Here is a 15,140-nt window from a genome sequence, read left to right on the forward strand (position 1 = left end):
CTTCTCTTAAATCAATAAACATGGAAGGAAAACCCAGAGGTTCCTAATTCACATTTTATAGCCAGGAAACACACTTTTTGGCCTAAAGATCTGCAGTTCTTCGGATCCAGGGAATCCTGAAGTGGAGGCTGGATGAAAACTGGGATTTTTCAAGACAGACACCCAAAGGGAGGCGTTGGCTTGTTCAACAGAGCAGGGTTGTTGTTATTAAGCTGTTGTCCAAAGTGAGGCTTCCTGGAAGGGCAAAGTGAGATGGGTGACAGTGGAGGGGAAGACCAGAAAGGAGGAAGCAAAGGAGCGTGTAGCTGGGAGAAGGAAGAGAGGAAGGGTGGGAGAGAAGGAAGGAGGGAGGGAAGGAAGGAGAGAAAAAGGGGAGGGAGAGAAAGAAAAGGTAGGGAGAGGGAACGGGGAGCAGAAGGTATGAAGGAAGGAGAGGGAAGTGGAAGATGAAGGAAGGAAGGGAAGGAAGAAGAGAAGGGAGGGAGGGAGGGAGAGAGGGAGAGAAAAAAGGAAGGAGAGGAATAGGGAGAAGGAAAGAAGGAAAAAAGGGAGGAAGAGAAAGGGAAGGGAGGAGAGAGGGAGGGGAGAAAAAGGGAGGGAAAGGGGAGGGAGGGAAGAAAGGAGGGAGGGAGAAAAACGAAGGGAGGGAAAGAAGGAAGGAGGGGGAAAGTGAGGGAGGGAGAGAAGGAAAGAAGGGAGGGAGGGAGGGGAATAAGGAGGAGAAGATAGAAAGGAGGAAAGAGGGAGGGTGGAAGAGGAAGGGAAGGGAGGGAGGGAGGAGAGAAAAAGGGAGGGAGAGAAAGAAGAGAAGGGAGGGAGGGAGGAAGAGAAGGATGGAGAGAAAGAAGGGAAGGGAGGCCCTCAAATCGCGGCTTGCATAAAGAGAAGCCCGTAGGAGCCCCCACCTGCCCGACCTCTCGGCTGCCCCGAAGCGACCGTCCGCATTCGGGGCGGGGGAAGGAGGCCCGATCTTCCCCCCACCCACCCTCGACCATCCACCGCCTTCCCATCCCGCGCGCTCCCGGCCTGCCCGGCTCGCCCGCTGCCCCCTCCCTTCTCTCCTCCTCCTCCTCCTCCTCCCCGGAGAAAAAGACGGGGTGGGGGAGAGAACCCATCTCAAGCCCTTCCCTCGCCCCAAAAGACGGCCGCAGAGTCTCCGCTTGCCCAGGTAACTCCGGCCGCTGCTTCTTTTCTTCTTCTTCCCTTCCCGAAGGGAGAACCAACAGGTGGGGGAGATTTTTGGGGGCGGGGGTGTCTAGGATCTCCTCTGCTCCGACTTTCCCCAGCTCTTTCCAACTGAGACCCCCAACTCACCCCCCATTTAAGGCAGCTGAGTCCAGTTCGTAGGTTTGAAGGGGGGTTCGGAGAAGGGGGGGGGGGTCTTTTCCCACGGATCAAATCCGGTCTTTAGAGGGAGGGGGCTCTTTTTCTCTCCCCCTCCCTCTCTCTTTATCCAGATTCCCCTCCTTCCCTGCTAGGTTTGCACAATGTGGAGCATAATCCCACCCCAAAAAACATGTGGATTTATAAAAGGGGGAATAGTAAAAAAAAAAAAAGGGGGGGGGATAGAAAGAGTAAGAAAACTTTTCAAGAAAAAGAGAAGGTTAGGAAACACGGATCCAGGAGGGATTAGAGAAATGCACATTTTGCTGCAAGGTACGGCAGAATAACATGGTGTTCCTCTTTCTTTTTGCAAGATGATGTTGTGTGGGGCTGATTAGCCTCCCACTCAGTGAATCTTTCCTCCCCAGGCAGAAGGAAGGAAGGAAACAAAGGAAGGAAGGAGGAATGAAACGGAAGGAAGAAAAGAAAAAAAGAAAGAAAGAAAGAAAGAAAAAGTGAGGGAGACAGAATCAGAAGGAAGGCAATAAGGGGAAGAAAGGAAAGGAAAAAGAAAAGAGGAAGGAAGAAGGAAAAAGGGAATAAAGTAGAAAGAAAAGAAAGGGGAAGGAAAGGGGAGGAAGCCAAGCAGGCAGGCAGGCAGGCAATGAGGGGAAGGAATGTAAAATGAATGAGTGGAAGGAAGGAAGGAAGTTTTAAAAACTCCTTTTTTTACATACCGTACATGCTTTTCCAACTTTACCCACTTTAAGATGTGTAGACTTCAACTCCCAGAATTCCCCAGCCAGTATGCTTCGCTGCAGCAGGCATCCCATGCTTGCTGAGGGATTCTGGGAGTTGAAGTCCACCTGTCTTAAAGCAGGCCAAGTTGGGAATTCCTGCCATAGAGAGGAATCAACCAACCTATCTATCATCTATCTACTGTATCATTATGTCTCTTTATCATCTATCTTTCTATCTATCTATCTATCTATCTATCTATCTATCTATCATCTAATCTTATTTTAATTCCCATCCAGGTACAGCTGGCAGCCATGCGCTGGTGGGCAGTTTTGCTCTTTGTGGCGGCTGCATGGGCGATGGATGCCCACGCCAAGGGGTGCAACAAAGCCCTCTGTGCGAGTGATGTCAGCAAGTGTTTGCTGCAGGTAAGGCGCCGTGACAAGCATGCTGTGGCCGTGAGCTGGGTGCAAAGATTTAGGTTTGAGAAACAAATGAGTAATAATTAAAGGTAGTCCTCGACTTACGACCACAATTGAGCCCAAAATATTTGTCGCTATAGAAGACGTCGGTTAAGTGAGTTTTGCCCCATTTTACAACTTTCCTTGCCACGTTTGTTAAGTCAATCCCTGCGGTTGTTAAGTTAGTAATGCGGTTGTTAAGTGAATCCGGCTTCCCCCTTGACTTTCCTCATCAGGTTGTAAAAGGGGATCACGTGACCCCAGGACACTGCGACCGTCATAAATGTGAGTCAGTTGCCAAGGATCTAAATTTTGATCCCGTGACTTTAGGGATACTGCCATGGTTGTCCATGTGAAAAAATGTCACTTTGTAACTTCAAATTGTCACCAAACGAATGGTTGTAAGTTGAGGATTACTCGTCAGGTAGTCCTTGAGTTTCGACCACAACTGAGCCCCAAATTTATGTTGTTAAGAGAGCTTTGCTCCAATTTGTGTCTTTTATTACCACGTTTGTTTAGTGAATACCTGCAGCTGTTAAAATAGTAACAAGGCTGCTCAGTGAATCTGGCTTCCTCATTGACTTGGCTCCTCAGGAGGTCGCAAAAGGGGATCATGTGACCCTGGAATGTGACCCTCATAAATGTGCACCCACTTGTCAAGCATCTGAATGTAAATCACATGACGGATGCTACAATGGTCGTAAGAATAAAGCAGTTGCCAAGCCTAATAAGGATGCTGCAAAGGTCACAAGTATGAAAAACGGCCGTAAGTCGCTTTTTTCAGTGCCATGGTAACTTCGGTCAGTCACTAGACGGTCGTATGTCGAGGACTACCTGTTATTTCAGTTTTGTGGGTTTGTGACGCCCCTCTTTGGGCACAAGCGTTGTGTGTGCGCGCACAGAAGCCTGAGTTCCCTTTTTGGAAGAGAGTTGACCTTGCCATAACCAATATTTTTGGTGGCTCCACTCAACAGGAAATGTGCCAGTGCAAAGCCAACCGTACCCGTTGCTGCCGGCAGTGCGCGTTCTGCCTGGCTAAACTCTGGGAGCCTTGCTGTGATTGTGTAGGTGAGATGACTTGCCCTCCGGATGGGGAGGGGCGAGGGGTGGGATGCCAGACCCGGGGGAGGTCTCCTACCCTGTTTCCTCAAACTTCCAGCCTTCTCTCTGATGGGTTTCAATTTCCCAGGATCCTCAGGTTCGGAAGATCTACGGGGACTCCTCGCTTTAATGACCACGATTACGCTTGAAATGCCCTTTGCTAAGTGAGACACTTGTTCAGTGGGGTTTGCCCCGTTGTGCGACCTTCCTTGCCACCGTGGTTAAGCGAAGCACTGCGGTTCTGTTAAGATAGTCGCAGGGTTTTGAAGCGAATCTGGATTCCCTGTGGATTTTGATCGCCGGGAGGTCGCAAAAGCGGATCACGTGTCCCTGGGATGCTATGACCGTCATAACTACGTGTGGGTTCCCATGCATCCGAATTTTGATTGCGTGACTGTGGGGATGCTGCAGCCATTGGGAGGTCCAATCATAAGTCGTTTTCTTTCAGTCCTGTTGTAACTTCAAATGGCCACTAAGTAAATTATTGTTAAGTCAATCAATAGAATAGGAATAATGATAGGGATAGGGATAGGGATAGGATGGGATGGGATAGGATAGGATAGGATAGGATAGGATAGAATAGAATAGAATAGAATAGAATAGAATAGAATAGAATAGAATAGAATAGAATAGAATAGAATAGAAAATATGGAATGGAATGGAATAGGATAGGATAAGGAAAGAATAGAATAGAAAATATGGAATGGAATGAAATAGGAATAGAATAGAATAGAACAGAAAATATGGAATAGACTAGAATAATGGAGTTTAATAGTAAGGGATTTTGGAGGTCTTCTAACCCAACCCGCTACTCAGGCAGGAGATCGTATACCATTTCAGACAAGTGGCTGTCCAATATCTTCTTAAAAGCCTCCAGTGATGAAGCACCCACAATTTCTGTGGCAAGATGTTCCACTGGTTGATTGTGACTCTTATTACCATTTTTGACCTTCTGACAACGGCAGAGATTCACTTAAAAAAAACTTATGGCAAGAAAGGTTATACCATATGGGGCAAAAACTGACTTAACTGTCTTGATTAGCAATGGAGATTTTAGGCTCAGCTGTGGGTGGTATGTTGAGGACAACCTCTAATTCAAAGGTCCTTTGTTCCTTGCTCTTTCCTTCTTCTTGTCCTCATCTCCAGGTCTGTGTGATGAACGCTTCTCCTCCACTCCCCACCCTGCCCAACGAAGTTCCATGCATGACTTGGTGTCTCCGGTACCGTCCCTGTTTCGGGCCCTCCTGGCTCTGTCCAACAGCCACCCTGCTCTTGGCTGGAGCATCATGACTCTGCCGTTAGAAGAAGAACTTCGGCAAAACCACGTGGATACCGGACACCTTCTGCTGGGACCACATACAGGTATGCCCGGAGTGGGAAGGAACCTAAGAGGTCTTCTAGCCCAACCCCTTGCTCAAGCAGGAGACCCTCTACCATTTCAGCCGAATGGCGGCCCGATCTCTTCTTAAAAGCCTCCAGTGTTGGAGCACCCACAATTTCTGGTGGCAAGCAGTTCCACTGGTTAATTGTTCTCGCTGTTAGGAACTTTCTTCTTAATTCCAACTGGCTCCTCTCCTTGATTAGTTTCCAATGTATCCCCCAGTATACTGAAGTGGCTGTTTCTTGATCTTTCTAATTGTCACCCGGTAAATTGGGAAATAACAGCACAGAAAATAATAACAAGAGTTAGAAGGGACCTTGTAGGTCATCTAGTCCAACCCTCCGCCCAAGCGGGAGACCCTACACCATTTGTGACAAATGGCCATCCAATCTCTTCTTGAAAGCCTCCAGGGATGAAGTTCTCACAACTTCTGAGGGCAACTTCTGTTCCTTCAGTTGATGGTTCGCACTGTCAGAAAATCCCTGCTTATTTCCAAGTTGAATCTCTCGTAGATCTGTTTCCATCCATTATTCCTTGTCTGGCTTTTGGGGGCTTTGGAAAATAGCTTGACCCCTTCCTTCTCTCTGGGGCAGCCCCTCAAATATTGGAAGACGGCTATCCTGTCTCCCCTGGTCCTTCTCTTCCCTAGACTAGCCAGGCCCAGTTCCTGCAACCTCCGGTGTTAAAAATCTCCAGTGTTGGAGCAATCACAATTTCTGGAGGCAAGCTTTTCCGCTGATAAATTGTTCTCACTGTCAGGAAATTTCTCCTTAGCTCTAAATTGCTTCTCTCCTTGATTAGTTTTCTTCATCCATTTTTTCTTGTCCTGACTTCGGGTGCTTTCGAAAATAGCTTCACCCCCTCCTCTCTGGGGCAGCCCCTCAAATATTGGAAAGCTGCCATGATGTCCTTCTTTTCCTTAAACTGGACCTATCCAATTCCTGCTTCATATGTTTTAGCCTCCAGTCCCCTCATCATCTTTGTTGCTCTTCTCTGCATTCTTTCTAGAGTCTCAACATCTTTTTTCTAATACCGTGGTGACCAAAACCAAGGAGAAATTTCCTGATGGAACAATTAACCAGTGGAATGGCTTGCCTGCAGAACTTGTGGGTGCTTCAACATTGGAGGTTTTTAAGAAGAAATCGGACAACCATTTGTTTGAAATGGGATAAGGTCTCCTGCTGGTGCAGGGGGTTGGACTAGAAGACCTCCAAGGCCCCTTCCAGCTCTGTTATTCTGTTATCAACTTTTCTCCTTCTCATTGGCAGACCTGGCACTCCCGGACCCCAACATCCCCAAGGGCCCGAATGCAACGGCGCCAGCTTGCCAGTCCATTTACTTCAACGACTGCCTGTCCATGAGCCGCTGCCGCGCAGCCTGCCAGTCGGTGGGCGCCTGGCGTTACCGCTGGTTTCACAGCGCCTGTTGCCAGTGCCTGGGCCCAGACTGCCAGGGCTATGGAGGCGCCCATGCCAATTGCTCCAACTGCCAGGTCTGAGTGGTGTTGCTTTTTTTTGTTCCTTGACTCGTAGAGCGTCGCATGGCCTGCACTTTTCTACACAGCCTCCCCTGCAAACCGCAAGTAGCCATTACAGGTGGTCCTCAACTTACGACCACAAGGGAGCCCAATGTTTCTGTTCTTAGGGGAGGCCTTTGTTAAGTGAGTTTTGCTCCGTTTTCTTGCCACCATTAGGTGACTCCCTGCAGTCCAGTCATGCTGGCTGGGGAATTCTGGGAATTGAAGTCCAACTGTCTTAATGTGGCCAAGTCCCTGCTCTGGAGATCAATATTTCTCATATGCGGACTTCGACTCCCAGAATTCACCAGCCCTTCCGCCCATTATGGTCCTAGGTTGAATTAGTTGCAAAACAGTCATTCATGTGACCCAATCCTGTCCTTTATGTGGTGGTCATTAAGCGAATGCCACAATCGCTTAATACAGTTGCATCTCCGCTGATTCTGTCAGAAGAGTCACAAAATAAGTTGAGGACTGAGCTGTAGTGCTTCCTGCTTCGGCCCGCTTTCCAAACCCAGATACTTCCAAACCCGAGAACAAATTTAGGGGGGCACAAAGACCATCACCCCCCCGTGTCAACCCTGAAGTTGGCTGAACAATGGCCATTTTCTTTTTCTAGCCTTTCTCTAGGGTGGTTTCTCTTCTCACCGCTTCAGGGCTGATACAGCCCGGAGCGAAGGGGCCAGGGAACAGGGTGTAGAGATAGCTGTGGTGTTGTAGCCTAAATAAAATTCTTTCCCCTGGGAATCAAGGTGGGTTGGTGCAGGCGTCCGAAAGGTGGAGACTGAGGTCGCCTAGCAACTGATGGTTGGACCATGTGACTGGAGACGGGGGGGTGACAAAGTTTGACTTTTAAGTGGATGTCAAACAGGGCGGCAACTTAAAAGCCGGTTTTCCACCAGGAATATGCCAATTTGATATGTCCTAATAAAATGTTCTTTGAGGAAATCGCCTGCCTCCGAGTTCTTATTGAATGGGATGTAAATTACTTGAAACCCTGACACCCTGCCCAGCCCAGACTTTCCCTCTGCAGCTGGGGATCCATCTGTCCTGGGACCTCACCTTGGTCACTTTTCCTTCCTTCCCCAAAGCCCCCTGTTTTGCTGAAATTAGATGACAACAGCCCTGTGAATCCTTCCTTTTAATGATAAAATATCTCTGTAGTATTCTGTAGAAATAAAAAAATGGAGGAAACGGGGTTGGCCTGAAAATATCGGAGGCACAAAGTTGGCATGAAAGCAGGCGCTACACACTGTCCATTAAGGATCTGTCATATGTCGAAGGTGGATAAGTTTTTGCGTTGCTAGACTCAAGTTCAAACGAGACTCGTAAGTAATTTGTGGTTCCGACTATCCCACAGGTCAATCTGAGTTGTTTGGGACACTACATATGGCGTTTCTGGGCTTAGCAAGTTGTGCGAACCTGAACCACTTGCTGACATCATAATTAAATAGTTAAAAGGAGCTTATTGAGCAGAGATGGGGGATGGGATGGAGGGTGCCATCTTGACTTTTTTGACGTTCTCAGATGGAACTCGCTGCTACTGGAAGAACAGGAGACAATGGGTGAAAGCTAGTAAGTGTATGTGCTGTATGGATGTATTTGCCCACAAATCATTTTCTTTGGATTTATTCTAACAATGGCTGCAGAAACAGTGACTTCTAGATCAAGAGTCTTCAAACTTGGCAACTTTAAGACAGGTGGACTTCAATTCCCAGAATTCCCCAGCCAGTCATGCTGAGGGACTTTAAGACAGATGGACTTCAATTCCCAGAATTCCCAGCCAGTGGCTGGGGAATTCTGGGAGTTGAAGTCCAACGGTCTTAATGTGGCCAAGTCCCTGATCTAGAGATCAATATTTCTCATGCGGACTTGAACTCCCAGAATTCACCAGCCATTCCGCCCATTATGGCCCTAAGTCAAAATAAAAGTCGCAAAGCAGTCATTCATGTGACCCAATCATATTTCCTTTATGTGGTGGTCATTAAGCAAGTGCCACAATCGTTAATTAATCTTATTGTTCACTATGGGGCATTGTGTCCCAAACCAGAAATACCAATTTTTATAAAAATATTGTAAGACACAGTGAAATGATCACAGGACATCACAAACAGATGTGAATGCAGGATGGTTACTAAACGTCCAATGTGCGCTCAGATGACAAGAGGGGCAGCCACTGGAACTGAGTCCTAAATATCCTGAGACAGGTCCGTCTTAAGTTCGAACCATCGCTAAGCGACAGGTCGTAAATCGAGAACTACTTTTTTAAAATGAGTCTTCTGAATGAGTATAACATACCTTTTCTTCTTCATAAACCAAATTAGGAAAAAGGCGCAAATCAACCATTGTTAAATGACAATATACCAGTCTATCTGCTATTGAACTTGGTCAAACCATGGTTTATGCCACCCCCTTCCTGTTTTAGACAGGTGAGATTTCTTGGCCAGATTTTTTCCTGAGGGGGTCTGCTGTTACTTCCTTCCCAGGGCTGAGAGTGATTGACTGGCCCAAGGTCACCTGGTTAGCTTTGTGCCTAATATGAGACCCAAACTCTGGTCTCCCTGTTTCTAGCTTGATAATTTACTACTTTCACTGGCCGAGTGTGTCTGACACCATCAATCGGGGTTTACATAAACTATGCATGAAACTGTAAATTATGGCTTAGACTTAGAAGAATTTAGACCAAGGAGAACTCGGGCTTCTGCGTCATCACTTGAAACTTCCAAGAGATTGGACTGCCATTTGTCAGAAATGGTGTAGGGTCTCCCGCTTGGGAGGGTTGGACTAGATGACCTATTAGGTCCCTTCCAACTCTGAGTATCTGTTAAATCAGTTGCTGAAGCTGCCTCGAGGAAGCAAGGGAATATAGCAACACCCGAGTGAACGATCGCAGCCTCGGGTTCGCGTCTCTAGACGCAAGGACCCGTTGTACGCCCGAAGCGGAGAGAATGTCCGCGTTCCGAAGGTCGGCGAAACCCCGAGTTTCCCGACCTCGCTTTAAGCTTGGCCCGCGTTCTAGGGAAGCCATGGCTGTCGAGAAGGGATTGGGGAAGGAAGGCGGCCTCGGCCCGCTTCTTCCTCCACCATCCTGCCCTGCTCCGCTCGCCCTGAACGTTCCGGAACGCGTGAAGCCACAATGAGCGGAGGGAGCCCTCAGAGCACGTGCAGAGTGCCGAACAGTCTGGAGCCTCCCCTGCCCGGCGCTCGGGGCTCCTCCAGCCAATGGCAGCCAGCCCAGCCTCTCCCGCGCCTAGGTAAGCCAGCGCCCCCTCGCTAAGCGGAGAGTTGGAGCGCGGCCGAGCGGGTGAGTGGCCGGGGACCGAGCCGGGCAGCCCAGCTTCTCCCCCGTCCAGCGCGCCTTTGCGCGGCTCCGACCCTCTCTTCTCCCTTCCGCCTTCGCAGCCGCGGCTTCCTTCTTTCCCCTTTAACCTAACAATGCCTTTCTCTTCCGCTTCTTCCCAGCATTGGGAGACTCGTTTGGGGCCCGGGGAACAAAGGCCAGCCTGCCTGCCTGCCCCGCTTCCTCCGCGGTCTTTGTTCCCTGGGCCCCAAACGAGTCTCCCAATGCTGGTAAAGAAGGGGAAGAGAAAGGCGATCGGCGCTAGGGGTTCGGCCCCCGGCAGGGAGAAGACTCCAAAGAGAAGCTTGGAGAAGGAGCCCAGAGGCCGTGCAACATGGGTCCTGTTGCTAAGAGTATGGGGGGAGGATATATGTGTGTGGACAAAGAGGCGGAGGGGAAGGAAAAGGAAGGGCAAGGCCGCGGGGGCGGGCGGGCGGGGGAGTGGAGGAGGTTCCCCTCGGCCGGGAGCGTCTCCGCTTCGCCTCCTCTCTTTGAAGAAGGGGTGGTGGGAAAGTGGGGGGGCGGTGGCGATGGGCAGGAAGCCGTGTAGGGGTGGGGGCTGCCGGGGTCCCAGGTAAGGCAGCTGTGGGGGCAGGGGCAGAGAAGCGCTGGTCCCGCAAAAGCTGCTTTCGCAGGCGCGCCTGGTTTGCGACAACAGGTTCTCTGTCCCTGGCTGGAACGCGAATGTTTTGGGATTACAACACTGAGAGTGGCATTCCTCATTGAGGACTGGCTCCTTAAGCAAGCGCCAGGTCCTCCGCAAAGCCCAAGGCTGGTTTCTTTCAACCCTACAGGCTTGTTGTGCAGGAAGGAGGAGGAAGAGGCCATTCCAAGGGATGGGTGGGTGGGTGGGTGGAAGCCACCTTTGGATTTGGGGGCGGGGGGAACATAAGCCAAAGGGCAGGCTGTGTCCCACAACAGGGAGGGTCCCGGGGTAGGGTTGGCGTAGAGGCTGGGGTGCAGAGCCCAGAGATGGTGAGCGAATGAGATGGGTGGACGTGTAGCTGTTTAGGGGAGCCCTTAAAAGGGGAGGGGGAGCTGTTGACAAGCAATCTTGGGACACCACAGCCCAGCATGCACAGCCACTCTCTGGCCGTGCTGCTTTTCTCAACGTTGGCTTTCCTTCTTGTTTGAAAGAACCTGGCAAAAAGTAGATTGTGGTGCCCTATCCTGACACCTGCTTCTCAAGGAGTCCTGTGCGGCACTTTGCAATAGGTAGTAGCATCTTTCTCTCGCCATGTGAGTAACTACTACCTCCCGCTGCTGATCTGGGATTAAGAAGCCCATGGAAGGAGTCTGGATGGAGGCTAACCCGTTAGGCAACAAAGGCCAGTTTTACACAGCAAGTATTGTCCAGCCTGTGTTGTGTTAGTGTAAGGCTGCTGCACAATTAACTCCATTTTACAGAAAGCCTTTGCGGAGATTCCTCAAGGTACGATTGCAATGGAGCCCAAAATTTATGTTGCTAAGTTGTTAGGAATATAAGTCACCTAACAGGTATTTGGGTTAGAAATATATAAACCAGGATAAACATTTTAAAACTGCTATCTTTAAGAAAATGCAAAAACTGTAATTAGGTGTGATTACTCAAATGGCCATAAGATGGAGACAGAAACCTGCTTTGTTTTAGTCTGAGTCTCAGAAGAGAGTGTGAGTCAATCTCTGTTTCCTTCTGTTGGAAAGTATTGCCCTTCCTCCATTTTTCCTAATTGACTGATATTCCTGGATTTGATGTAAGTCTGATACTGAACTGTTTTTGACACTGGACTTTGTTATTGGATTATCCCTGGATTGAAAACTGACTGATTTACCTGTGAATGACTTTTGGACTGCTTGTTTTTGAACTTTGCTTAAAGTTTCTGGAAGTAAAAACCTACGTTTACTGTACAGTGTATCTGTGTACTGTGTGTGTATTAGTCAAACACTACTCTCAAATACGTCTCCCTGTATCCGCTCATTCTCCTAACGGGGAATTACCTCAACATAAGTGAAACACTTGTTGGCTGAGGTTTGCCCCCATTTTACAACTCTTCCTGCTTGTTAAGTGAATCACGGCCATCGTCAAATTACTAACCCGGTTGTGAAGTGACTCTGGTTTTCCCCGTGGGCTTTTGCTTTGTCAGAAGGACGCAAAAGGGGATCGCGTGTCTCCGGGACACTGCAACCATCAAAAATATGAGTCAATGGCCAACTATTTGTATTTTGATCATCTGACCATGGGGATGCTACAATGGCTGTAAATGTGAGGCAACCATCATAAACGTGAATCAGGTGCCAAAGCAAACGTGAATCGGGTGCCAAAGTAAATCCTGTGACTGAGAGGATGGTGCAACGGTCAAAAGTGTCGGGAAAAAAACATGTCGCTTTTTTTCAGTGCCGTTGTAACTTTGGATGGTCACTTAAGTGAACTGTTGTAAGTCAAGGACTACCTGTATTGCAGTGGGGATTGGGAGTGGAGAGGGCAGAAGTGTGAGATTTGTTTTGCATCCAGAGGCAAACAACTGTCTGCTGATTAACCTTGGCATGTCCATCAAACATTGTGGCAGAAAATATCTCCGTTTATTTGACTCCACTTTTTCTAAACTTTTCCGGGGGGATGATGCAGAAGGCATCTTTGGGAGGCATTTCATTTTTAAGGAGGCCTTTTGTTAAAAAAAAAAAAAGACGTGCGGGGGAGATTTTAAGAGAGGTGAACAGAGGAAGCAAAAAGAGAGGAGGGGGAAAAAGGCGAGAGGCAACTTAGAAAAACCCTGGTGAAAAAGAAAACATTAGGACGTTTAACCCTATATTCCACCCCAGCCCTGGCATTTTAAAGAGCCAGTGTCCCTTGGCTGGAGAAACTCCGCCTCCTGTTTCCCGGCGTGCCTTGCAGGGAATAGGAAAGAGAAGGAAGGAAGGAAACTCCTGAAGTGGGAGGGAGGAAAAAAAGTAAGTACAGTACAAGGATCCAGAATTCAGTGAAGGGATTTTAAGACGGGTGGGGTGAGAGGCAAGGCTGGAAGGGAAGGCCGCCGAAGAAGTGTTGGAGCGGGGGAACCACAAAGGAAAGGTTACTGAGGACGTTTGGGGACACGAGGCTGGAAAAGGAAAGATTTTGGTGGTGGTTGTTATCATCCCATACACACAAGCACAAACTTTAAAAAAAAAAAAAAGCTCACTCCTCCTGAGGTGCATTTATGGAGCAAGACTCATTATTCTATTAGTGGCAGGATTGACTAAGAGGCTGTGGCTTTGGAAGAAGCTGCAATGGAGCCACTTCCCATGAATTTTGACTTCAGGCACCTCATTTCCTCCTGTCATTTAAACTGGCATTAATTGCCCCATTATTTCCATATTATCTGTTTGCTAAGTTGAAGCCATCTGTTTTTTCCAGGGCTATTAAAGTGAAATTGGCTCTTCAGATGGATTAGCACGATGGGCCTGGCATTGCATTTCGGTTCGATTTATTACCTCTCCAGGTTTAAGTTCCTGGGTTATATAAATTATTGCACTTTTGAAACACCATCAGTTCCTCCAAATAGACTTTCCAGATTAAAAAGCTTCCAACAAATTTCGGGGGATGCACAAAGAATACCAATAGGTAGAGTGGAAGGAATTAGCAAAAGGAATTAGTGTTTGTGAAAACACTTTTGCATTCTTTTCTATGCGCAATTGAAATAACAGGCCTGCCGTTATTTCAAATAATTCACCTGCCATAGTTCGATTAATCAAAGTTCAATAAGCCAAATTAGAAGATGTAGTTTATAAATTAGTAGTATACATTGAATGTTTCATACTTCATGTCAAGCCAAAACCACTCACATTTTAGCTTGGGGGTGATGCGAAATCTCTGGCACTGTGTTAACATCGATAGTGCACAAAAATACTTTTTGGTCCAGAAACCTGTTAGGATTATGATTATATATTCTCTAGATAATCTATATATTCTCTATATAATATTAATAGGCGGGACTTAAACCAGTTTCCCAATTCGTGTGAACTGGGAAATTCTTGGCCAAGTAAAATATATTAATTGCAAATCCATACGAGGGAAGACAAAGACAAGGAAGAGCAATTGCAAATGTCTTTTCTGTTTGGCATAGAAACCAAAATAACTAGGAATTGCACCCTCTAGAGTAGGATAGATAGAACAGAACAGAACAAAATATGGAATGGGTTGGAATGGAATGGAATAGAATAACAGTTGGAAGGGACCATGGAGGTCTTCTAGTCCAACCCCTTGCTTAGGTAGGAAACCCTACACCACTTCAGACAAATGGTTATCCAATCTCTTCTTTAAAACTTCTAGGAGGAGGCTCTATTAATGCAGAGAAGTAAGCAGTTTATGATGTTAAGGTGCTGAATCAGGGTTTGGATGGGGCCACTTTGGATAATAAAAGCTTCGTTTGAGATGGTGCTTCTCTGGATCTCCTCCCCTCTGTCAACTCTAGAAATGGCTCTAGCTGAAGCTGAAGCAAAAACTCTTGACTTGACTTCATTTCTAAGTTGCCATGTCTATTGTACTCTATTGTACCCTATGACTATTAAGTGTTGTACCTTGTGATTCTTGACTCCTGATGAATGTATCTTTTCTTTAAGTACACTGAAAGCCTCTGCACCAAGACAAATTTCTTGTGTGTCCAATCACACTTGGCCAATAAAGAATTCTATTCTATATTGGGGCGGGGGTGGTGGTGGGGACTGACGATTTGAAGAATGTAGAATGTTTTTCTCTACAGTGCCAGGCATATCAGCAATAAGGTCTTGAGAACCAAGGTCAGCTCAAAGTGCCCTAGCAATGGCAGGAGGGAGTGTTGAGAAGTTCATCGCCTGCTTGGTTGATTAACATGACCTATGACACAAGACGGGGTGTGGGCAATATCTATTCTTTCATTATACCAAAGTGCGGGAATTATTCAGAGTTGGTTTCATGTTTGAATGTTCCAATATGATGTGTCCAATAAACAGGATCTTTGAGAAAAGCCTTAGAGTCTTTTGAATGGATTGGGAGCATTACTTGGAACTATGACACAACCCTCATTATCCAACCCATAGATATCTGGGCCTCGGTGCGATGTCCTCTTTCTGACCAGCGATAGTTTTCAATGTGCAAAGTCTATTTTTTTAAAGAACAGCACTCAATTATGGGAGCCGTAACTTGTAGATTGAATTTGTAGTGCTGAGTGGTGACCAGAAAGAAAAACAGATTTGAGGTATTAAATTAAAAGGTGTTCGCCTTTTCTCTGAATTCTCTGGTTTATCCTTGCCTCATTTATTTGTTACTTGCACGTTGTCTCTTTT

General features: G+C 47.4%; 1 protein-coding gene across 1 annotated transcript; it reads left to right on the forward strand.

The window, feature by feature from the left end:
* Nucleotides 1-806: 806 nt before the first annotated feature.
* Nucleotides 807-7,465, forward strand: LOC113448738 (twisted gastrulation protein homolog 1-like). Its single transcript, XM_026719513.2, has 5 exons — nucleotides 807-1,168; nucleotides 2,361-2,489; nucleotides 3,497-3,590; nucleotides 4,770-4,985; nucleotides 6,273-7,465. The coding sequence occupies exons 2-5, from the start codon at nucleotides 2,376-2,378 to the stop codon at nucleotides 6,500-6,502; spliced, it is 654 nt and encodes a 217-aa protein (XP_026575298.1). The 5' UTR covers nucleotides 807-1,168; nucleotides 2,361-2,375; the 3' UTR covers nucleotides 6,503-7,465.
* Nucleotides 7,466-15,140: the final 7,675 nt, after the last annotated feature.

Source organism: Pseudonaja textilis, chromosome Z (assembly GCF_049901715.1).
Source record: "Pseudonaja textilis isolate UNSWEBS1 chromosome Z, rPseTex1.2, whole genome shotgun sequence".
Lineage (NCBI taxonomy): Eukaryota > Metazoa > Chordata > Lepidosauria > Squamata > Elapidae > Pseudonaja > Pseudonaja textilis.